The sequence below is a fragment of the Andrographis paniculata genome, unplaced genomic scaffold (genome assembly GCF_009805555.1).
Source record: "Andrographis paniculata isolate CXL003 unplaced genomic scaffold, ASM980555v1 Contig30END, whole genome shotgun sequence".
Taxonomy (NCBI): Eukaryota; Viridiplantae; Streptophyta; class Magnoliopsida; order Lamiales; family Acanthaceae; genus Andrographis; species Andrographis paniculata.
The window spans coordinates 3,642,837-3,665,935 of NW_026137563.1; the positions used below are offsets into that span (position 1 = coordinate 3,642,837).

A 23,099-nucleotide genomic window follows, 5' to 3' on the forward strand; every position below is an offset into this window, starting at 1 on the left:
ATACTTCCTTATCGTCCGTCTCATCTTCTTTCGACCGACCTTCTTTTGACAGACGTCCTTTATGACCCTGCTATCATTGTCATTATTATTATTATTTTTTGTACGTAACAAATATATATTTATATAATTTATTATAATTTTTTCTCTCATTTTTCTATCCCAACCGACTACCTACTGGATGGTTCTCCTCCATCTCGTCCGACCAATTCAGTATATATATCATTTTATAGAAAACAATTTTTTAATAAAATAGAAAAAAAAATTATTCAAAGAAAAATATATATATTTTTTAAATTGGTTGGTTGCACAAAAATTAAAAATATATATTTATATAATTTATTATATTTTTTTTCTCTTATATTTCTATCCCTAACGACTACCTACTGGACAGTTCTCCTCCTTATCATCCGATCAATTCAGTATATATATTATTTTGTAGAAAATATTTTTTTAATAAAATAAAAAAAATTATCAAAATATTATTATATATTTATATAATTTATTATTTTTTTTTCTCTCATCTTCCAACCGACTAGATACTGGAAGATTCTGTGACCAATTCAGTATATATATAAGTTCGTAGGAATTACTTATTTAATTCTGCGTAACAAAAACTTGAGCGACTCGCATATATATATATATATATCAAAAACAATTTTGTATAGAAATGCAGAGCAGAGGACCGCAAAGTTTTTGACGTAGGAGGAGATTAGGGCTCAGTCATCTCTCCCATCTCCGTCTCGCTCTCGCTCTGCCTCTCACCGCCACTCCCGCAGGGTTTTCAAGATTAGGGTTTTGACGCTTCCCTCTCTGCGCCATGTCTTCCACACTCGAAATCGAAGCCCGAGAGTAAGCCTCCGTTCAATCGTCCTGGAAATATATATTTCGTACATGCTTTCCTCCCTGCTTTACTATCGACATGTCTCCACTGTAGCCTATGGCTTATAATGAGCACGTTAGCTTCAGGGCTTTTCCTTTCTTGCGTTTAGTCTCTGGGTGTCGAGTGAACCAAGATTTCGAGAATGGAGTAAAAATCAGTGGACAAAATAGTTCCTTCTTGTTGCTTACGATTATGTCTATGTAGCAAGTGCATCCATCATAACAGAACTCTATTTACTTTTATGTATTCCGACCGTCAGAAAGATTGCTCCATCTCAGTTGCCTTGTTGAAATTCAAAATTTTGATAATGCTGAAATTGAACACTTGAAGACCTCCATCTATATATTTATTTATTATTTTTCGCTTTTATCGCCCTTCATCCTTCCTTTGTTGGACTATGATCCATGACTGGCCGCATACAATGCCTTATTCATCTACTAAGAACTTGCTGTTCTTAATAGTGAAGTGCTATATGGTTGTTTCTTGAGGCAGGCTGCAGGTTTCCCCACTTGCAAATATCTATTCCTAAAGTTTTTCCCTCAGTCATTAAAGAAGTCACCTGCTTCCTGGTTTATTCCTTGGTTTGAAAGTATCTGGGTCGTCCAGCCTGTGGACCTATGGTTTTTATAAGAACTGGATTGATAATTTGTTTTATTTCATTTAACTTTCTGTTTAATATCCATTGGTACGTATATCCATGTGGGGTCATTTTTTTTTGGAATTCTCCTTTGGTACCCAATTGAGCATTAGTAGTCCAACTTTGGATTAATCTGATATACCCCTTATTGTCTTGGTTGACCTGCAACCAGTTAAGCAAGTATACCAGGCCACTTTATTCTGACCGTATGTATATTTTCTCATGAACTCGCCTGCAGTGTGATCAAGATTGTACTTCAGTTCTGCAAAGAGAACTCCCTGCATCAAACTTTTCAAACACTCCAGAATGAGTGCCAAGTTTCTCTGAATACAGTTGACAGCCTGGAAACATTTATTGCTGATATAAACAGTGGAAGGTGGGATGCTATCTTACCTCAAGTTGCACAACTTAAGCTTCCACGAAAAAAATTAGAAGACCTATACGAGCAGGTAGTCTGCTTCTACTACAGTGACATGCACACAAACTTATATGGCCTGCTGGTCTTGACTTGTATTGTATACATACACATTTACACCCCCTTTTACATTAAGTATATAACTGCAATATTGGTTTGCCATGCCGATGTCAACGGATAATTCCTAGAATAAAATATTCCTATCATTTCTTTCTGTGTTGTGCTTGTTTTATGTGTTAGTTTTTGCTTCTATTGTGGTTATTGCAGATTTTCCAGTATAGATACTTGAAACCTAAAATTATGTGACACATAATAAAACCTTATAAATTCTATGTAAGTTTTCTCAAATTTATGTGTACAAACTTTGATATCTTATACCTGCACACGTTGGCTGATGACTTTCTATTCAGCGTTGATTTCTCTTGATACATTTTATTGGGATCATCTGGTCCCATCAACATTCATGAAGTCACAACACTGGTTTTCCGTCTGAACTGTCAAATCTTATATCAATTTACTCCATTTTTTATTTATATTTATTGAAGTTGTTCTAAAATGAAAAGGATGTGGGTGGACATGGTGATAGTTGGTACGCTTCTTAAAGTGTTTTCTCTCTTATAGTTTATTCTACTTAATTGTGATCTTCATCCGATTGGGAATTCTGTAATAATTTCTGTTCTCTTTGTTTTTGCATAGATTGTTTTGGAAATGATTGAACTGCGGGAGATTGATACTGCTCGTGCTATATTAAGACAAACACAGGTGATGGGTGTCATGAAACAGGAACAACCAGAGCGGTACTTACGACTTGAGCATCTACTTGTTCGGACTTATTTTGACCCGAATGAAGTATGGATGACTATTCTTCATTTGAGGCTTTCTTTCTTATATCTCAGCTCTTTCATTTTGTGTAGTATTATCTTATGTGTCTTCTATAATCTACTGGTTGTGGGGTTATGCATTTTAAAAACAATTTTTTTCTGGTTACTTTGACAAACTTAAAAAAAAAGATGCCTCATTGGCATATGTTCCATCTTGCAAATGTACCTTTTTGAACCATGTTCCTTTTTTTTTTCTTAAATCAAAATTTTAAACGTTGTACTATGATTAATTTGATTCCTTTGCCACTGCTAACAATTTTAAAGGTGTATTCTGTTTTGTACTTTATACCCTTTAAATTTGAAGTGATTCCAATTACATTTTATTGTGTGCAGGTGTATCAGGACTCTACAAAGGAGAAAAGACGCGCTTCAATAGCACAAGGTTCCATGCTTTTTTCCTTTGTTTAATTGATCTGCCACAGAATGCTAGTGTATGTTATGCTGAACATTTTAAAGGTGCGGTTAAGTCTATTTTGCTTCTCTTGCTCGATCATAGTACAGTTATCAATCAACACTGGAATATGCTAGTAGTAAACATTTGATTGCTAATGAATTATGAACTAATTTTTCGATATCTGAGCATTTAGGTTTAGCATGTTGAAATATATTTTGTTTCCAGATGGATAGGTATGTATGTTGTAGCCAAAACATAAATAGTTTACAGGGTTTCTCTGTTTCTCTTGAAAGTACTCCAGCCTAGGACTTGCAACACCATTCTATTTTGTTCAACCATTTGTTAGCCATCTATTTGAGTAAAATACGAGATCCATTATTCAGCATAGACATGCTTGTATTTTTCTGCTTACTTGGGATTATTACCTTATTTTAATGTATTATTATTATAGTGATATGTGTCCTGAGATATATCTATCATCTTTCTCAGCTATTGCTGCGGAAGTTTCAGTGGTTCCGCCTTCGCGATTGATGGCTTTGATTGGCCAAGCCCTTAAGTGGCAGCAGCATCAAGGTTTCTTACAAATATAGTAGAACTATCATTCTCTCATTTTAATTTATTGCTGATCTTTTGTGTTTATCTAATGATACCATCACTTTTCAGTCTATTATTGCTGAATGCAGGAATATAGTTTGTTTCTACATTCTTTATAAATATAGGATTTCAAAGTTTTTATGAATAGGATCTAATTCTCTCCCATGTACCTGGAGTATCACTTCTATTATTGCCAAAATTGTCTGTTGTAAATATTGATTTTTTTTTTTCTAATTTTTTTTTTTACTGTCATCATAGATGCCCTTTTAATTGAACACATGATATGGAACCTCTAATTTGAATGCTGCTTGCCATTTGAAATGCAAACCAGTTTCATGTGCAGAACTCACATGGTCACATATAATTGATCATGCCAAGTTTAGTTAAGTTTAGTATAGTTTAAGATGGGAGGCAATACTTGTATATGATTAAGCAGCCTCGCCAGTTGATACCTGCTGTTATGAACACTTTTGACAGACGACTGATTGGACTGAAGTACAGTTACACATCAGTATGAAAGTATCACATTATTTTTAGGACTGTTGATTTTTAGTTTGAAGGCATATGACATATATCACAATGTTTTTATACTATTTCACTTGCCTGTCAGATATGGCTTTTTTTGTCGCATCTAATTTGGCTTTGGTCTCTCCAGGTTTACTTCCACCTGGAACACAGTTTGATCTGTTCCGAGGTACTGCTGCTATGAAACAAGATGTAGAAGACATGTTCCCAACAACTCTTGGGCACACTATAAAGGCAAGTTATGCATCTTGCGTCGTAAATTATATTGGTCTGCTCTTTCATCCCGCACCACCAACGAGTATCTTTGGAGAATTCACAATTTTGACCTTAGGAAAGATTCTACCCATAGTACTTTTCTTTCAGCCTCAATTCCTTTGAAGCAATGTATTGCATTTATAGAAACGGAAAAGTGCTAACAGCTTGCTGTACTTGATTGGTTCTCGTAATATTGTTGTGATTTTACATCCTCTTGTTATTTTCTGCAGTTTGGGAAGAACAGTCATCCAGAGGGTGCTAAGTTCTCTCCAGATGGTCAATTCCTTGTTTCTTGTTCCGTTGATGGCTTTATTGAGGTTATTTGTTGTGAAATGACTCTTCTTTTTTTATTTTTAATACTTTTGGCCTCAAATGCTGGTATCTCATTTTATGTCATTTTTAGGTGTGGGATCACATAAGTGGAAAACTGAAGAAGGATCTTCAATACCAGGCTGATGTGAGTTGCTTCTTACTAATTTTGCTTTATTTCTGACCTTTTGGTATTGGTTATTATATTATTCTCATGCTATATGAATCTCAAATATGATGTTATTGTTTTTGTTGAGATACATTTTAGATAGATATTTTGGTTAATAGTATTTAGATTTGATAATTATTATTTAGGTGTATTTATTATATTAGATTGTTATTATTTAAACGTATTTACTAGATTATTTTGTTATTATTTGAGTTTATCCATTTTGTATCTGGTCTATAAATAGGTTTTCAATTCATTATTAATAAACATCTTAGAAATTCTTTTCAAAATGTAACATGGTATCAAATCTGTGTTTACTGCCTCTCAAATGAGATATTGAGATCTACAACTCCGAAAATATATAACCCGTTCTAATTGCATCTATTAGTTGCTTTTCTGTCACATTTGACCTATACCACCACCGCTATTATATTCCTGACTATGAGACAGCACTGACCACCAAACATTTTAGCCGGAAGTAAGCTCGTGTGAGCTACCTGTGCTAATCAACATCTTGTCAATGAAATCTAACAATTTTGTTGCCGTTGACTCTAGCCATATGTGAAGACACCCTCCGTGTCCGAAATTGCTAGAAATTTGTGGAGACAATATATTGGAATACTTCAATTTATCTGTCAAGTTCTCTAATTTTGGTAAGTTTTTGGTTTGGTCTTTAAGTCCAGAGTTTCAACCTATTAGAATTTAATTTCATAGGGTTTTAGCGTCACTATAGCAACAAAGGATCACCGGTGATGCCGCCGTGATAGGATTGTCGCCATCAAAAACCCTAATTTAACGCCGCCACTGGCGTGACAAAAGATTGTGGTTTACTTAGAGTTTAGCACCGCCAGCATGTTCCCTCGATATAGGATTGCCGCAGCTAGACAGCTTCTTTTGGCCAAAAATTAATTTCTTAGAATGTTACAAAGCTTGATGCCTAGTTATGAAGTCCGTCCATATTCAAACTCTACCTCCGGTCTCATTTGCCAAACTCGAGTTGGTTTCTATTAACACCAACTAGAGTTGAGGCGAGATGTTGAGATATAGTTTAAATAGATACTTTGATTAATATTATTTAAATTTAATAATTATTATTTACGTATGTCTATTAGATTAGAGGTTTTTTTTGTTGTGGTTTGGAATTGATTTCAAATGGAATGTTGATTTGATTATTTGTTTGAATAGTATTTTAATGTGATATTTTGTGAGAGGAAATAGTAATAATATTTATTGGAAGCTGTGCAGAATGAATTATATTGATTTTAGTTTGAAATGACAAAACAACCCTAGGTTATTATTTAAGCATATTAATTAGATTATTTTGTTATTATTTGAGTTTATACATTTTGTATTAGGCCTAAGATTTTAATTTCATTATTAAGAAATATCTTAAAAATTCTCTTCAAATTGTAACAATTTTATCGTGTCAATGTTCCTCATTAATTTTAGTTCTCAGTGAAACAATGATGCTTTCTTTTTATGAAATATTGAGAGTTCTAGATTTCTAAGCAAAGCGCCTGTAAACACTTATAACAAGTTTTTTACTTTGTTATTCAATGACATGTATGTGGTTCCAACTGTAAATGACGTTTGTCCCGTTACGTTGAAAGCAAGTTGATTCCACAGTATTATCTTTACTCTAATTGACTGGTTCTCCAAGTTTTGTATCTGCAATGCTGATGCTGATTGTGGCTCTGTTATTTTGTTCCCTAGATGCTAAAATATGATGGTTGCGATATTCATTTACTGTTGTGAACATAATGCCTCACTTGTCTCACTAGTGAAATGTTGGCAGGAAACTTTTATGATGCATGATGATGCTGTCCTATGTGTTGATTTTAGTAGAGATTCTGAGATGCTTGCATCTGGATCCCAAGATGGGAAGATAAAGGTAAGGGTCATTTCAGCTTGTAATTCTCATGTGAATTCTAATTGTTATTATTTTTCATGGGTACTTGCACAACAGTAAAGAAACCTGACTTTCGGATGCTGCTGTGTTGTTGCATTCTAATTTTGTGATGGTTTCTGTATATGCTGAATGCATTCAAATTAAAACTTTGCCTGACTTGGAAATTTTTGTAGAAAGAAGTGAATCTAGTTGTTTGTCTGTTTGGCTATAGGTGTGGCGTATAAGAACTGGTCAGTGCTTGCGGCGGCTGGAGCGTGCACATTCTGAGGGTGTCACCAGTGTCACATTTTCTAGAGATGGAACACAGTTATTAAGTACATCATTTGACAGCACTGCTAGGTATGCTGAAATACTGCAAAACAATGTTACTGTTACTCTTTTTTATCGACTTCTCAAAGACATTAATAAAGTTGAGAGTTGGAAGTTGGAAATTACAGATTTTGAGGATAGAGTTATCATCCATTTTAACAATGTGATTTTCATATTTTGTACAGGATTCATGGCTTGAAGTCCGGGAAAATGTTGAAGGAGTTCCGCGGCCATACATCTTATGTGAATGATGCCGTTTTCACTGCTGATGGTTCTCGTGTCATAACTGCATCTAGTGATTGCACTGTGAAAGTTAGTTGCCTTGTTATTTCCCATCAATAATGGCCTAATATTTGAAGACTTCTAAACACTTTTTGTATGCACTTTTGCGTGTTAATTGTAACATACAGGTTTGGGATGTGAAGACTACAGATTGTCTGCAGACATTTAAACCACCGCCTCCTCTCAGGGTAAATATATGTTAGCTTCTGTCGTGACTTAAAAGTAGAAAATATTACCGATAATCTGAATGTATTTTTGTCTTAAATCAATTATTCTGTAATTTCTTTGCCTTATGAATCGCAGGGTGGTGATGCATCTGTGAATTCTATTCATCTATACCCAAAAAATGCAGATCATATAATTGTATGCAACAAAACGTCATCAGTGTACATCATGACACTCCAAGGACAGGTAAAGAGATCTGTCCCTACTTATCCCTTTCATCTTGTGGAAATCAAAGGGCAGGCAGGAAAGATAACTCCTCTTTAATTAGGAACCAAGATGTGCTTTGCAATACTTTATAATATTTTTGGGACATATATCACTTCAGGCTTTGAATTGGGCAGGATTCTATAAGCGTGTGTTTGATTGTGGGTTTTAGTTTTTGGGTTTGGATTTTTGAATAGTAAAATGTTGAATTTGAAAGTTGTTTGATGTGATATAAATAGAGATTGATGTGATGTTTTGAATGTAAAATAAATTTGTAGTATAATATAAAAAAAGAAAAGAATTGTTTGATGTGATATTTTTATACGGAAAAAAGAATATGAATAGTAAAAACCTGTGGTAAAACTCATAAAAAGAACACAACCTAAGTGTTTCTTTCATTATTTGCTACCCTTAGCATGGAAATGACTGCAGCTATTGCGCTGCAACTCTAGTTTAGTCTTTTAAGCTCTTGTAAGGCCGTATATTGGACACTAGTTTCTTCTAGAATATTTTGCTTGAAACCTTGATGAGTATTATATAAATAGGTGTGAATGCAGTATATATTAGGTTCAAATTTATCTATCTTTTTAAAAATAAAATAAAAATTCTTGGTTCTATTGGAATGCTATTGACTAGCATATGAAAACTGATGATGGTCTATCTGATACTTATGTCATGAAGGTTGTGAAAAGTTTTTCATCTGGTAAAAGAGAAGGCGGGGATTTCATGGCAGCTTGTTTATCCCCCAAAGGGGATTGGATATATTGTGTTGGTGAAGACAGGTATTTTGCAATAAATAAATAAATAATAATAATAATAATAATAATATTGCTTCTTATTTTGTAGAACTCAGAGATATCTTTGCCTCCCTTTTTCTTGTGAAGCTTATCATTACTAAATAATAACTTCTCTAGTGAGGCTCTTTCATCATGTAAGGGTTTACTCCTATCAAGAGGAGCAATTGAGTGAGACCATCGTTTGTTGTAGACCTATTCACAATGTTGAACTCATTGCCTCTGTTACTGTTTTTCAACTCCCATTGTTGAAAGAATTCATCATATAAATGAATTTGGCACAGTGGCAGTTAGAGAGGTAGGCCATGAGTAATTTCTGGTTGCTTCAACACCAACCAGATCTGGTGGTTTGCCCACCTCAGGGCAATAGGTGCTAGTCTGTCTGTTACTCCGCTGTGGTAGTTGTATTATTATTATTTTATCACCCCCCAAGTGTTTTTTTTTTTTTTTTGCTAAGATGAGTATTTGACTTGTGTGTAGAACTTTATATTGCTTCAGTCATCAATCTGGCAATCTGGAGCATCTAATGAAGGTTCGTTGTTGTTTCGAGTGTGTGGAGGCCTGTCTCATATGATGTATGAAATGAGGTTGGCTTTGCAGTGATGGTGTTGTTTTGGTGGCTGACAGGTTCATGAGAAGGATGTGATAGGCATCACTCACCATCCCCACATAAACCTCATCGCCACATACGGTGAAGACTCTACCATGAAGTTATGGAAGCCTTGAAAAAGCAAGCAAAGAGAGTTTGCTACTACCAGGACCTCTCCACCTGCTGCTGCTGCTGCCCTCCAGATCCATGAATATAACAATATAGTCGTGCTGTTTCTGGGCAGCCAGCACGAGTACAGATACAGAAGTGATATCTTTGTGTTGTAATAGAGGAGGATAAAATGCTGGGGGTGGGAAGATGATTATATATTATTATTGTTATTATTATTGAATGAAGTGGTTAGTTGGGGAGAAGTTCATAAATGAGCACCCGGCCGCTCCGCTTCTCTCCTCTCCTCTCCTCTCCACTGTGGCGTGTATTCTGGGAAAGGATGGGTGCATCATGCTGCTGCTGCTGCTGGTTTGTTCTGAATTGAAGGCGGCCGCCCAATGCAACCAATCATGGTTTTTCTTCGTTGACCAAATAAAAAAAAAAAGGGAAATTGTGGGTTGTTTGTCAAATTTGATTGTGTGTGTGCATGGGATCCGTTCATTAATAGGTCCGGGGGGCAAGTGATGGTGCAGGCGGACAATTCATCTCCAAATTCTAGAGGCGTTGACAATGGGTGGAAGAGAGAGAGAGAGAGTGAGAGAGAGAGAGAGAGAGAGAGAGAGAGGGTATTGATTGATCATTAGGCACGTTTTCCCAGGAAGGCTGTGATTTGTTTGTTGAGTGGTGCCTCTGCAAATTAATGAATTTATTATATGTATGTATTTGGTGGGTAAGTAGGTAATAGTAGTATGCATGCTGCTACTGATGCTGCTATGACCAAAGTTGGGCATCATGGTATTGGTGCCTGCCCACTCATCCATCCTCCTGTATTGACGGGAAAATGGACCATCCATAATTGGAGGAAGGAAATAATGAGACTACTGAGAGAGAGAGGGGGGGTTAAAGCTGCTGCTGGCTGATACATAACATAGATATATAGATAGATTATTTTAGTGTTCCTCTCTTCTAATCTGTTTTCCCTTTTCTGGGATTAATTTGGATTCGAATGAAACAAGGTCAACATGTTCCATTGCCATTGCCATTTTCATTATCTCCTCCCATCCCAGAGGGAAGGGGCGGGACTGGACTGGCAGAGGTAGATGATGCTGCTGCATGCATGCATCAAAGTGACACCTATTGCCCCAACACATTACTAGGTAGCGGCTACACAGAAGGCGATCCAGAAATAAACCAAGAGGACTAGAGGAGGAGGGAAGTTCAGTTGGAGGGTTCACTCAGAGGTTCTCATGTAATCCAAATAATGAAAATGATAATATTAAATAAATAAAAGCATTACATTTACATGCAATACACTCGTACGTACGTGTGTGTGTGTGTGTGAGATTACGAGCATTTAGTAGCAGGGCAGGAACAACATAAAGGTGAATGCATTTACTCATCCTCAACAACCTCCTCTTCCTCTTCCTCTGGTCTCATCCTCTACTTCAATTCAAATAGAAATACAAATATAAATACACCACCACTGCTGCTACTACCACCCATTCGTCCTTAGCCATCCACCCACCCACCCAGCCCTGCTCCCCTCCCCCTCTCCATAAATACATACGTACCTCTACACCCTCCCCATTTACACTTTACTTACTACACCGCACATAACCACAACGCTCGTATCTCTCTCACTCTCACTCTCATGGCAGCCACCGCGCTGAGCTTCTCCGGTCTTGTTGTGGTTGTTTTCTTGTTGGGTCTGAGTGCGAGGGCAAGGGCGCAGGAGGGCCAGGGGAGGAGGGCAATGGTGCCTGCAATGTTCATATTTGGGGATTCTCTAATCGACAATGGCAACAACAACAACCTCCCTTCCCTCGCTAAAGCCAACTATTTCCCTTACGGCATTGATTTCCAGGGCGGCCCCACCGGCCGCTTCTCCAACGGCTACACCATGGTTGACACTATCGGTATTTTATATTGCTTTGCTTTGTACATGAACGAACGAACGAGATCTACATCTACTACATGCTTGCTTGCTTTCTCGCTTTTTCAGTATGTAGGTATGTATATATATTAATGGATGGACTGTGTGGTGTGGTGTGGGTGCAGCTCAACTGCTTGGGTTGCCTCTCATTCCTGCCTACTCTGAGGTGTCCGGCGACGGGATGCGCTATGGAGTTAACTATGCCTCTGCTGCTGCTGGCATTCTTGACATCACTGGCAGAAATTTCGTCAGTGCTTCCTCCCTCCCTCCATTCTCATATCATCTTTTCTAATATTTTCCACTTCACACCATATATGCATGCATTTCTCTAGATCTACGTATAATTCTACATCCTCCCCCCCTTCTTCACAATTTACATACTATAACATTTGATTGAAATTGAAATTGAATACACACTCGCATGCATATGCATGTGCATTTGCATTTGCATTTGCGTTCAGGTTAGCCGCATTCCGTTCAACCAGCAGATCAGGAACTTCGAGAACACTCTTGATCAGATCAGCAACAGCTTTGGTGGTGGTGCAGCAGCGGACGTGTCGCAGGCCCTCGCCAAGTGCATCTTCTTCATCGGGATGGGCAGCAATGACTACCTTAATAATTACCTCATGCCTAACTACGACACCAAAAATCAGTACAATGCCCAACAGTTTGCGGATCTCCTGGTCCAACAGTACTCCCAGCAGCTCACTGTAAGCAGGCCGCCTCGATCTTTTTGTTTGGATTGAATTTGATTGCACGATTGGTTGTAGAGGAGTAGTATATGTGTGTGTGTTGAGTTGATGATGGGATGGTGGTGCAGAGGCTGTACAATCTCGGGGCTCGGAAGTTCGTGGTAGCAGGGCTGGGGCTAATGGGTTGTATACCAAGCATCCTTGCCCAAAGCAACGTGGGTGGATGTTCGGATGCGGTGAACCAGCTGGTTCTCCCCTTCAACACCAACACAAAGGCCATGATCAACAACCTCAGCCTCAATCTCCCTGGTGCGCGCTTCTCCTACATCGACGTCAACGCCATGTTTCAGGATCTGCTTGCCAATGCTAGATCATACGGTATGTACATGTATGTCTATTTATATATGTATATATAGGCAGACAGCCAGCCAGACAGCCAGCCAGACATGCAAGACTTGTATAATTACTAAAACAACAACAACTGCACAGGGTTCGATGTGGTGAATCGTGGGTGCTGCGGCATTGGAAGGAACAGGGGGCAGATCACTTGTCTTCCATTCCAGACTCCCTGCCCAAACAGGAGCCAGTACGTGTTCTGGGATGCATTCCACCCCACTGAAGCTGTTAACATCTTGTTTGGGAAGAGGGCTTTCAGTGGCAATACCGATGTTGTTTACCCCATCTCCGTACAGCAACTGGCCACCCTCTAACACAGCACAACACACCATATCACATTTATTTATTATACTATACAGACTACACTAGTATTTAATTTTCACCAAATCGCCTGTTGCATCCCATCCCCATCCCCATCTCTACTGTTGCGGGCTGCACTTGCAGTTTGTTCTTCCTCAAGAATTGGATTTGATCAATCAACATTCTTCTTCTTCTTCTTCTTCTTCTTCTTCTTCTTCTTCTTCTTCGTTATATATGGCAATTGGCATTGCTTGCTTGAGCTTCAATTCTCAGGAATAATAATAATATAGTTTTACGGCGGTTACTGGTTAGACAGTGGTTGGTATTGAAACTGAACTTGATCTTGATCAGTGAAGTGATCGGGCGGGCAGGCGGGGGCGGTCCGATTAAAAGAAGTGGACTAATAAGTTAAAGGCCTATAGATGGGCTAAAGGGTTATTAAAATATTATTGTAATAGGCCTTACTTACAGAGTTAAGGCCCAATAAGTGAGCAAGTGAGTTTCACGTACGCCCCATCGGCCCTGGCCTATCATCCCCACCAACGCTTTTCCTTCCCAATCTGTGATTCTGATGAACCCGACTCTCATCCAAAACAAGACGGACGGACGTCACAATATAATAACACAAAACAATATTGTAATGATCGACAGTGGAACTGAAGCTTGCCCAGCCTTCCCATCCAACTGCCATCTTTAGCTCCTCCTCTTCTTCGTTTTGCGCTTTACTTGCTCAGGTGCTCGTCGCTTCGTGTCCTGCCTGCCCTCGCGCGATGATCGTCTGCATTTACGCGTGGAAAGCTGATTTTTAATCCATCTATTTGTGAATATTCTTGATATAGCGTCGGGAGATGCATATTCAGAGTCAGAGGGTATCTTGGATTGGGCGAGGAAGCATAGGAGAGAAATTCTTAGTTCGTGTGCTCAAACAGTAAATAGATTTTACTTTTGTGTGCTTTCTGGTTGATCGATGTTGCGTTATGTACTTTCCTGTTGGTTGTCGGAGCTATATTTGCAACAGATGTGTGTGGTGTGTGTGTGTGATGTTTCCTCTGGCAGCTGTGACTCTAACCGTATTGCAATGGGATTCTGATGTTCCAATTGCAGAAGGGAAAGTCTGACGTTCATTTCAAGATTGGATGTGGTGCCGGTTGATGAGAACACGAATATTGTTGATGTTAAGATCATCTTTGAAGGGCAACGCCTTCGTATGAATATCCCGTCTGGCTCCGCTGCCGTTGATGGATTTCCCGGAGCGGTTAGCTCCTTGTCTTATCAATAAATAGGATCTGCGTGTTTCTTCACTTGTCTGCAGTCGGGGATGTCCGCAGTCTGAGTTGAGCTATTAGTGCTTGCAAAAGTATTTGCTTACATGATCTTGAACAACTAACTAACGAGTTGTGTTTGGCAGCAATTAGTGTAAGAGTGAGTATTTGGGTGTTTATGATCTCAGAGATTGATCCATCAATTTCTGATAGCTATATGTGTTTCACTTTCATCAATCAAGAAGACTTAATCATGCTGCTTCTTGTCTTGTTATATCTTGTTAATAATAATAATAATGTTTGATGCCAGTGCCACCCTGAGGGAAATGAACTGCATAAAATGGCCTCTGGCCCAGGTCGTGGATTATCCGGAAGACGGTGGTATCCAATAGTCACTGTGCCAACACCCAGTAAACTACCACCTGTGAGCACTTCCATCCATTCTCCATTTCACATTACGTTGCATACTCCCCCTGTCCCTGTGATGTATTTTTTGTGTAGGTCTATAAATCTGCATGTTCAAACAAACTTGTCCGTATTTATCATCAGGCTAAAATCACTGGTTCTTTTCTAGTTCTGGTACCTCTGGTAGCCTTTTGCATCCGATGCATAATGGCTGCTTCTCAAAAGAGAGCTACCAAGAGCTTGAGACATGAAGGTGCGAGTGACGCTAGACTTGGTCGCCATGGCAGCATGAGATGGAAAGCTGTACTTAGCGACTTAAATGATCCAGAGGCATTGGATATGGCATCTGAACCTGATTCTGAAGTAAGCAAATTGTATTCACTCGCAAGTCACACCCATCCTTTCCTTTCCTTTCCACCCCCAATCTCTCCTATGAGTCTGCTCCATTGGAAGAATATGTATATTTATTTTTATGTGTGTGGGCTTAGATGTTTGAATATAGAATTGTTGTTGTTGTTCAATAATTCAATGCACCTTGCTTGACATGTATTTATTATTCATTATTGCAGGTATGTGCGGAGGAGGAGGAGGAGGAGGAGGAGCAATTGCATTTGGATTTGGAAGACATAGCATCCGGTCATTCCCATAGTTACAACAGTAAGCTTGAAGATGAATATGAGAAGTTCCTGTCAGAATGTGGAATGAGCAAATGGGGCTACTGGCGTGGAGGCTCTCCTCCACAATAATGGGATGGAGAAGAGAAGAGAAGTTTCACTTTCACCTCATCCTCACGGCTGTATTTTGGTTTCAACTTTGAATTGCAGAGTGATGAGGGGTGGGTGGTTTCATCCTGATGTTGCTTTGTGGTAGCAATTTTCATGCAAGTAGAATGATTGTGTGCATGTATGCATTCACAGCACGATATCTAACGTCATACTATACCATATATATATCCTATATATATACTATACTAGGGGGCTGTGTCTAGTTATTTTCACCTATTAACACAAGGTAAAATATATTGATATTAATATTATTATAAATTCAAAATAAAATACAAAAGGTATCTACATACGAAAACTCTCCGACAAAAAATATGTATATTTTGTGTAGATAAGTATATTTTGTTATTTTTTATTGTTTAAAATCAAAATATTTACTCTTATATTTATATTTATTTATACAAACAATTTAATATTAATTTTATACTACTATATCATAAGGCAAAAAGTAAATATTCATTTATTTTCTAACTTTTGGATGAAAAAAATAATATATATATATAATAAACAGAAAATATAATATATATATCATATCATATATATAATATTATAGGAGCTCATCGTGGGGTCCACTCACAAAAAGCTTGAATTTTTAGCGATTTTGCATTTTTTTTAAAAATAATGTGATTGGTCATTACTTTTGATTGGTGGTTATAAAAATATGAATTATATACAATAATTGTTATATATATTTATTTTAATGATTAATTTTTAAATGTATATATATTATTATAAGAGTTCATTGTAAAGTTCACTTATATGTAATATAATTGTATTTAATGGTTATTTTTATATACTTAATATATTAATAGAATTGTAATAATTTAATAATATATTTTCTAATATGCTAACATATAAATAATATTATAAATGTAGAGATAGATTTTAATTGTATATGTATAAATTGTAAATTACAGTATAATTTTACATCGGATGTTTTTGTATGCTTATAAATTTAATTATATATAAATTTATCTTATCTTATCATATTAACATATGTGGATTCCACTTTATATAAAATTTGAATTCTTAGTATTTTTACATTTTTTTATTTAATTTTCATTGATTATAATATTTAATATATAGAGTATATATTTTTAATATATATGTTTTAAAATCATGTGCATCATATATAATAATTATTTGTATAGATATCTTTGTAATTATTTCTTTTAAATGTATATTTACATATGAGATAGATGTAGTTTATTATAACATTAATTTTATTTTGCATAGGTGTTGTATTAAATTTATTTATATATATAATTTTAATTATATCATATCTTATCTTATATATATATTTGAATTCATTGTGGTCCTCACCACAATAATATTGTGTAATTTAAATACAAATAATTAATTTTTAATAATTATTATTTATTGATTGTTTGATATAGTATTTTTTTTTAACATATTTAAATATTTGTATAATAAATTTGGTTATTTATTATATTTTCTTTTATTTCATTCTATACAATTTAAAAAATATATATTTAATAATTATTTTTTTATTGTTTCATAAAATGATTTTATCAATCTATTTAAACATCCATAAAATTATTTTTCTTATTTATACAAGAATGTGAGCCAATAATTTTTTATATATGCAATTTTAATACAAACACATATTTTAATTTAATAATTATTTTTTATTTGAGAAAATAATTTTATTAATATATTTAAATATTCATAAAATTATTTTCTTATTTATTAAAAATATAAAAAATATTCCAATGTATAACTATATCTAAAAAATAAAAATAATATATAATATATAATTTTAATTAATTTACAAAATTAGCTTTAAATGAAATTTAAAGTTATTAATAAATATTGTTAAAAATTTAACATATTAATTTTATATTATTTTTATTTAATGAAACAATTTTATTAATCTATTTAAATTAGGATATTAGGATATATATAAGATTTGAACTTAGTGGGGTCCACTAACATATAAAGAATGGATTTAAAATAATTTAAAATAATTTTTATTTTAATTTTTGATTGATTGTGCAATTAATTGGCCATTGCATGTTGTAATTTTTTATTCGATGTAAAACATATGTGACACATGAATAATTATTATTTTTATATTTTTCTTTCTTCTTAAATTATTGTTATATGTATATGTATATACTATATTAAATTATTTTATTTTATAATATACAAAAAATTATTTTGATGTAATGTATCTTTACTATTTCTATTTTTTATATTGTAAAAAATATAATTATAATTAATAGTTATTTTTAAAATATATGCTATATTAATAAAAAATTAGTACATCTGTAGTGTAGTCAATTCTTTAAATACATATTGCTATAAGATATAAAATATAATTGGTATTTTTTTTAGTAATTGAGTATAGTAAAAAATATATGATTAATATAATAAATATTTTCGTTCTACATAGTAATATTTTATCTAGACATATCTAAGTTCTAATATTTATTATTATATAAAATTACTTAATACATTTAATTATTAATATTTAAGTTAATAGTAAAATTATTATTTAATTTTAAATTAATAATAGCAATATCTTATCTTATTTTATGTATCTTATCTTATACTCCATTTATTATGAAATTTGATTGGTTGTGGCCATTTGATATATATAATTTTTTTTTATTGATTGTATATTTTGATTGGTTTAGCTATTTTGTATATATATATTTTTAGTTGATTGTATAATTTGATTTATTATTAATTATTTCGTTTGTTAAGTTCATTTTTCTTTAATATATTTTTAATACACTAATATATATTTTAGTGTGGAATATTAATATTATAAATTTATTATTACTTAATATTTCATTTATTGTTTTTAATATATTCCAATAGACAGTAAAATTATACTACTCCATAAGATTATTAATTATAAGATTTGAATTAATTATTTAAAAAAAAGGAATAATTCAAAAAGTAAATTATATTGTTCATTGCGATGTAATTTTACTTTTTTATAGTTCCAATGTTTTTTTAACAACTTCCGATGCCTCTAGTGTGCGACTCTTTATTTTCCCCAAAAAATTTAAACTTTTTGTGGATTATAGTTATAGGTAGGTTCACACGTATTTAAGAGAATCAGTCCTCTTTTCTCCGGCATTCAGTTGTCGGCACCAGGTAGTAGATGTTTATTCCTTTACGACTTGCTTTCCTTTCCAAAATAACACGATTGACTTTTTAAGTATTTATTATTATTTTTTTTGTTTTTGTTTTTGCAGAGACTACATGATGTTATTGTGAACGGGCCAGGAGGAGCAGAGAAGAAGGAAATGACAAACTAAATAGACGAAGAAACATACCAAATGAAAAGAAAACAGTTACAAAGTTGAGAAAAAAGTGGACGTTTCGCAATGAAATGGTAGAATTTGATGATTTTTTATTTTAGAGTTTTGCTCTAATGTTTTCATCGACTGCACTTTAATCCATTGTTCACTTTACCTTATTTGGTTGGAAGGGAAAAACTTGCTACAGCACTGAGGACGCGGTGTGGACGGCACATACGATTGCAGAGCAAAGCCGATCAAGAGAGTTCTCCGGCCAGATATAAGCTGTGCTTCGACGAGAAGGCTTCGCCGGCGCCGTGTTTGAGCCGCTTCCATTGAAAGTCGGGTCACTAGAAGTAGATTCTGTGTGTGGGTGATGAAGAGATAAGAAGAAAGAGGCGGACATCCCAGCGGATGACGTCAGCTGAAAAGAAGAAAGAGGGACAAAAGAAAAAAAGAAGAAACAAATAGGAAGAGAGTGCAGGATCGGGAGGGCGGCTGCTGGCTGGTAGGGTTTGGAGTAGTGTTTATTTATGAATGCTGTTTGTGTTAGTTGTGTTATCGGATTTATATACTTTCTGTCATTCTCATACTAAACTCTCCTCCACTTGACTCTCTACTCTCTGCCTACATTCACAATTCACCTATCAACAACAATCTCTCCGTCGTCGAAGTTCATTTTGCTCATAATAATAGTCATCAATCTTCCCTCAAGCATGTTAGGTGTTGCGTGAGAAGAAAAATAAATAACAATGACCGAAAATTCGAGTGCTTTTATGAAATTTTCAATTTCCTACAAAACAAATGCTAAACCTTGGGAGTTTCTTTTTTTGTTCGCGTATGTGTAATTTTTCAATAAAAATATTTGAATATTAGTTTTTAATTTTATTTTATATTTTTTTATAAAATTTACTTTTGTTTTCTATTAAATTTATTCGTTACCAATATTTGTTAAATTTAACTTTCTACATTGTTTATATAAAGTATATTAAAATTAATAAATTTTGTTTGTTTATATAATATATATTAAAATTTAAAATCTATTATTGTTTTATGATTTTAACTATAAGAATATTTAATTATTGATATTTGGTACTGTGACAACCTGGCCCATAAGTCACGCAAAGTCTGTGTCAGAATTGTAGATTGTCCCAAAGGTCAACTCAAGTTCTTCCCGCACTCCTCAAATGATTCCAGGACGAGCATGTTTAAATATAGAATTATTTCGGTATGACTTTCGAAAAGAAATATGTACGTTGGTGGTATGAGTAGTCTATTCAATCAATTAAACTCTAAACAACTTAAAATAATGGGTCATCCATACAAAAGAGTTGATCAAACAACTGCCTAATTCGAGGGTATCATATGTAATTTATTATTTATTATTGATATGCAATTGTTAATAGTTTTTAAAATTATATTATAATTAAATGATATAGGTAAACATTGTGTTTTATTACTAAAAACTTTTTAACATATTTTTTAAAAAAGAATTAATATATCACACATTTATCTTTTGCGTCATTGTATTAACATTAAAAATATTATTATATGTGTATATTTTTATTTTTATTTTTTTTTGTACAAAAGTTCCACGAGAAACTAATAAAAATATTTTTGCATTTTTTTCTTAATTTATATTATGTTTTGATATAATAATTAATATTCAAATATTAACATGCAAAAATTAGTGATCCTTAAACTTGATCGTTGGGAGAACACTAGTGTGTATATATATATATATTGGTAACTGATAATAATATTTACACATATCAAAACCTAAAACCCAAGCGGGCCGAAGCAGCCCATGAATCCGATCCCTACTGGGAGCGGAGCAGAGCAGAGCGGGTCATCCCTCCCACCGGCCACCACCACCGCTTTTCTGTTTCCTTGTCTTCCCTCTTCCCCTCCACTTCTCTATTTTTCCTATAATAAACCATTCATCTCCTGGTCAGGTCAGGTAACGCACCTCCCGCCTCTTCTCCTCTGCTGGAAATTATGGATCTTTGGTGCCTGCACCCGAAAAACACCATCGTCTTTCCGCCCAGAAATTCCTCCGTTTCCGAGAACCCCCTCACTTCTTCAACGCCCTTGCAAATTAGCTTGTCCAGAGTGGAATCTTGCTCCGGTTACCATACCAAGTATCCATCTCTGTTGCTCAGGGCCAAGGGGAAGAAGAATCCCGGAAGCCCCAGCAATTCTGGTAAATATTCCTTCATTCCTGCCGCTCTATTGTCCCTCCTAAGTGCTGCGGTGTTGACTGCTTGATCAATTGCAATTTCTAGTTTGGGTGATTCCTGGCGCTAATTCCTTCCTCGTGATTTGGGGATGTTTAGGTGCAGGATCATAATTGCCTCCTTAAAGTCGCTGGCGTTTGTTTGATGATCATCTAACATTTGCACTTATTCTTCCGCTCCGCTCATTTTGGTTAATTTTGCGTGCAGTTTTGGGGCTTAATGATCAATATAGGACCTTTATTATTGTACGTGATCAACTAGTTTATCTTAGTTAGTGCAAGTATATCCCAATTTGTTTCAAAAATGGATTGCGTGGACTGAAGCACGGCAATATATAATCTAGTGCTACTGCAATGATGGTCGTTGTCTGTATAGAAGTTGTGAAATGAATTTGTGGGTTGAATTGATTACACATCTTAATAGATGTGAACTTGGTCCTGGACGTAGTGAGGTTTGATGTATTCCTGGTACATATTAGGCAGCACGGATGGAAGAATGCAATACCCCTGATATGTCCAATATTAGTGCAGCTGTGTGTATCAAACCATATTGAGCTCAAATTTGTTTACACATTCAAAATTCTCTTGATGATTTCTGCTCAAACTTTCTCCATTATTCTCTAATTTGGGTTTCTCTAATCCAAGTAATCCTTAGTGGCATCGCTTGTTGCATTGGGGGTATGACCTTTGCATAAGTTAATAACATTTGATATTGCCTAGTGACTTGCAATTCATTTTATGTAGATGATTTTGTCTTTAAGGGGGACAATGATCACTCAAAAACTGGAGGAGATAGCCTAAAAGGTGACCATTCTTTCCCTGGAAACAACAAATCTGACGATGCTAGCCCACAAAAGTCCCAACCTAAGCCTTTGGATTGGCGGGAGTTTAGAGCATTGCTCTATACTCAGGAGCAGGTATTCTTCTTTGAATGATGAATTCTATTGTTGAGGTCTACCTGGATCAGTTATGCTCACACGCCTTATGTGAACAAATTTCATCATTTTAAAATTTGGTTGGTTTACTTGTAAGTCTGTAACTTTAAATTCAAGAGTTGTTAACTTGAAAATGATGTTTATGAATGGTTTGATGTGCTTACATGTTCTTCCAGGCTGAAACTGCAGATTCAGTTCAAGACCAAGATGGAGCATCAACAACTGGTTTAAAATCTCTTCCACTCAAATGGGCTCACCCTATTTCAGTGCCTGAGAATGGCTGCCTTCTTGTCGCTACAGAAAAGCTTGATGGTGTTCGCACCTTTGAGAGAACTGTAGTTCTTCTCCTCAGGTCTGGAACAAGGAATCCACAGGAGGGCCCTTTTGGGGTTGTAGTAAATCGTCCACTTCACAAAAAAATGAAACATATGAATCCCAGTAATATAGAATTGGCAACGACATTTGCTGACTGTTCTTTGCATTTTGGTGGACCCCTTGATGCAAGTATGTTTTTGTTGAGAGCTGGGGAGACTGCTGGACTTGCTGGTTTTGAGGAGATTATTCCTGGGATATATTTTGGGTCCCGGAACAGTTTGGATGAGGCTTCAAGATTGATAAAGAAGGGGACACTGAAGCCCCAAGATTTCAGATTCTTTATGGGGTATGCAGGGTGGCAGCTGGATCAACTCATAGAGGAGATTGAATCGGATTACTGGTATGTTGCTGCGTGTAGTGCAAACTTGATATCTGGGGCATCACAGAAATCTTATCCTGATGGCTTGTGGGAAGAGGTTCTGCAACTGATGGGAGGTCACTACTCTGAAATGAGCCGCAAGCCTAAGCAAGATATATAATAAGGGTCATCCTGCCATCAATCCCTGTGCCAACCCAGATCAAATGTAGAGTATATTATCCTATACAACTGCTGCTTCTCCTTTTTTTTTTTCTTCTTCTTCTTCTGCTGCCTTATTAGCTGCTGCCCCTAAATAATTAAATAAACAAATAAATAAATTTGCTTCGTTGTGTAGATACAAATATGTAGGGGCGTAGTGGTCTGAACAGTAGTAACCTTTAATTAACGACAGTACTTACCTTTTTAAGTTGCAACATGCAATATAAATATGGTTTCAAATATGCTTATGCTGCTGCTGCTGCTACATTCTTGTATTGTATTGTATAGTACCCAATGTGGGGGGTATCTGTCTTTTTATGTAAGTTTATCAGTGTCCAAAAGCCCGTTGGATTTAGTTGTAATGAAACGGTTGTGCATTCGATCAAGCTGCTGGCCTGGCCTGGCCTGGCATGGCATGACAGCAGTGTGGTTAGTGCACAGCAGCAGTTCAACAAGTGGGGAAAAGAACATCACAACAACAGCTACCACTACCATTAGATTGCGCCACT

The 23,099-nt window shown here is 35.4% G+C and overlaps 4 protein-coding genes and 1 long non-coding RNA gene across 7 annotated transcripts; all 5 read left to right on the forward strand.

The window, feature by feature from the left end:
- The first annotated feature begins 654 nt into the window (after nt 1–654).
- On the forward strand, nt 655–9,727 carry LOC127246325 (suppressor of mec-8 and unc-52 protein homolog 1). Its single transcript, XM_051267612.1, has 16 exons — nt 655–849; nt 1,756–1,966; nt 2,629–2,781; nt 3,147–3,195; nt 3,697–3,780; nt 4,457–4,560; nt 4,812–4,898; nt 4,985–5,038; nt 6,855–6,950; nt 7,180–7,307; nt 7,463–7,589; nt 7,688–7,747; nt 7,863–7,970; nt 8,670–8,770; nt 9,263–9,314; nt 9,410–9,727. The coding sequence occupies exons 1-16, from the start codon at nt 818–820 to the stop codon at nt 9,506–9,508; spliced, it is 1,545 nt and encodes a 514-aa protein (XP_051123569.1). The 5' UTR covers nt 655–817; the 3' UTR covers nt 9,509–9,727.
- Nucleotides 9,728–11,008: 1,281 nt separating this feature from the next.
- On the forward strand, nt 11,009–12,999 carry LOC127246326 (GDSL esterase/lipase At1g71691). Its single transcript, XM_051267614.1, has 5 exons — nt 11,009–11,398; nt 11,541–11,662; nt 11,877–12,125; nt 12,236–12,485; nt 12,597–12,999. The coding sequence occupies exons 1-5, from the start codon at nt 11,134–11,136 to the stop codon at nt 12,815–12,817; spliced, it is 1,107 nt and encodes a 368-aa protein (XP_051123571.1). The 5' UTR covers nt 11,009–11,133; the 3' UTR covers nt 12,818–12,999.
- Nucleotides 13,000–13,030: 31 nt separating this feature from the next.
- On the forward strand, nt 13,031–15,476 carry LOC127246327 (uncharacterized). Of its 2 annotated transcripts, none has more exons than XM_051267615.1 (5): nt 13,031–13,731; nt 13,908–14,058; nt 14,376–14,489; nt 14,567–14,833; nt 15,040–15,476. In XM_051267615.1, exons 1-5 carry the CDS (start codon nt 13,652–13,654, stop codon nt 15,214–15,216), a joined length of 789 nt encoding a protein of 262 aa, XP_051123572.1. In that variant the 5' UTR covers nt 13,031–13,651; the 3' UTR covers nt 15,217–15,476. The 2 variants fall into 2 exon arrangements, with proteins under 2 accessions (XP_051123572.1, XP_051123573.1); XM_051267616.1 differs by having other exon boundaries at nt 13,037–13,731; nt 14,615–14,833.
- Nucleotides 15,477–18,248: 2,772 nt separating this feature from the next.
- LOC127246328 (uncharacterized) lies at nt 18,249–19,117 on the forward strand. The gene is made up of 3 exons (XR_007837719.1): nt 18,249–18,381; nt 18,483–18,622; nt 18,719–19,117. It is a non-coding gene; the product is annotated as an uncharacterized LOC127246328 (long non-coding RNA).
- A 1,188-nt stretch (nt 19,118–20,305) lies between these two features.
- Nucleotides 20,306–23,064, forward strand: LOC127246331 (uncharacterized). Of its 2 annotated transcripts, none has more exons than XM_051267620.1 (3): nt 20,306–20,730; nt 21,525–21,680; nt 21,875–23,064. In XM_051267620.1, exons 1-3 carry the CDS (start codon nt 20,335–20,337, stop codon nt 22,550–22,552), a joined length of 1,230 nt encoding a protein of 409 aa, XP_051123577.1. In that variant the 5' UTR covers nt 20,306–20,334; the 3' UTR covers nt 22,553–23,064. The 2 variants fall into 2 exon arrangements, with proteins under 2 accessions (XP_051123577.1, XP_051123578.1); XM_051267621.1 differs by having other exon boundaries at nt 20,391–20,730; nt 21,508–21,680; nt 21,875–22,920.
- The last annotated feature ends 35 nt before the right edge of the window (nt 23,065–23,099 follow it).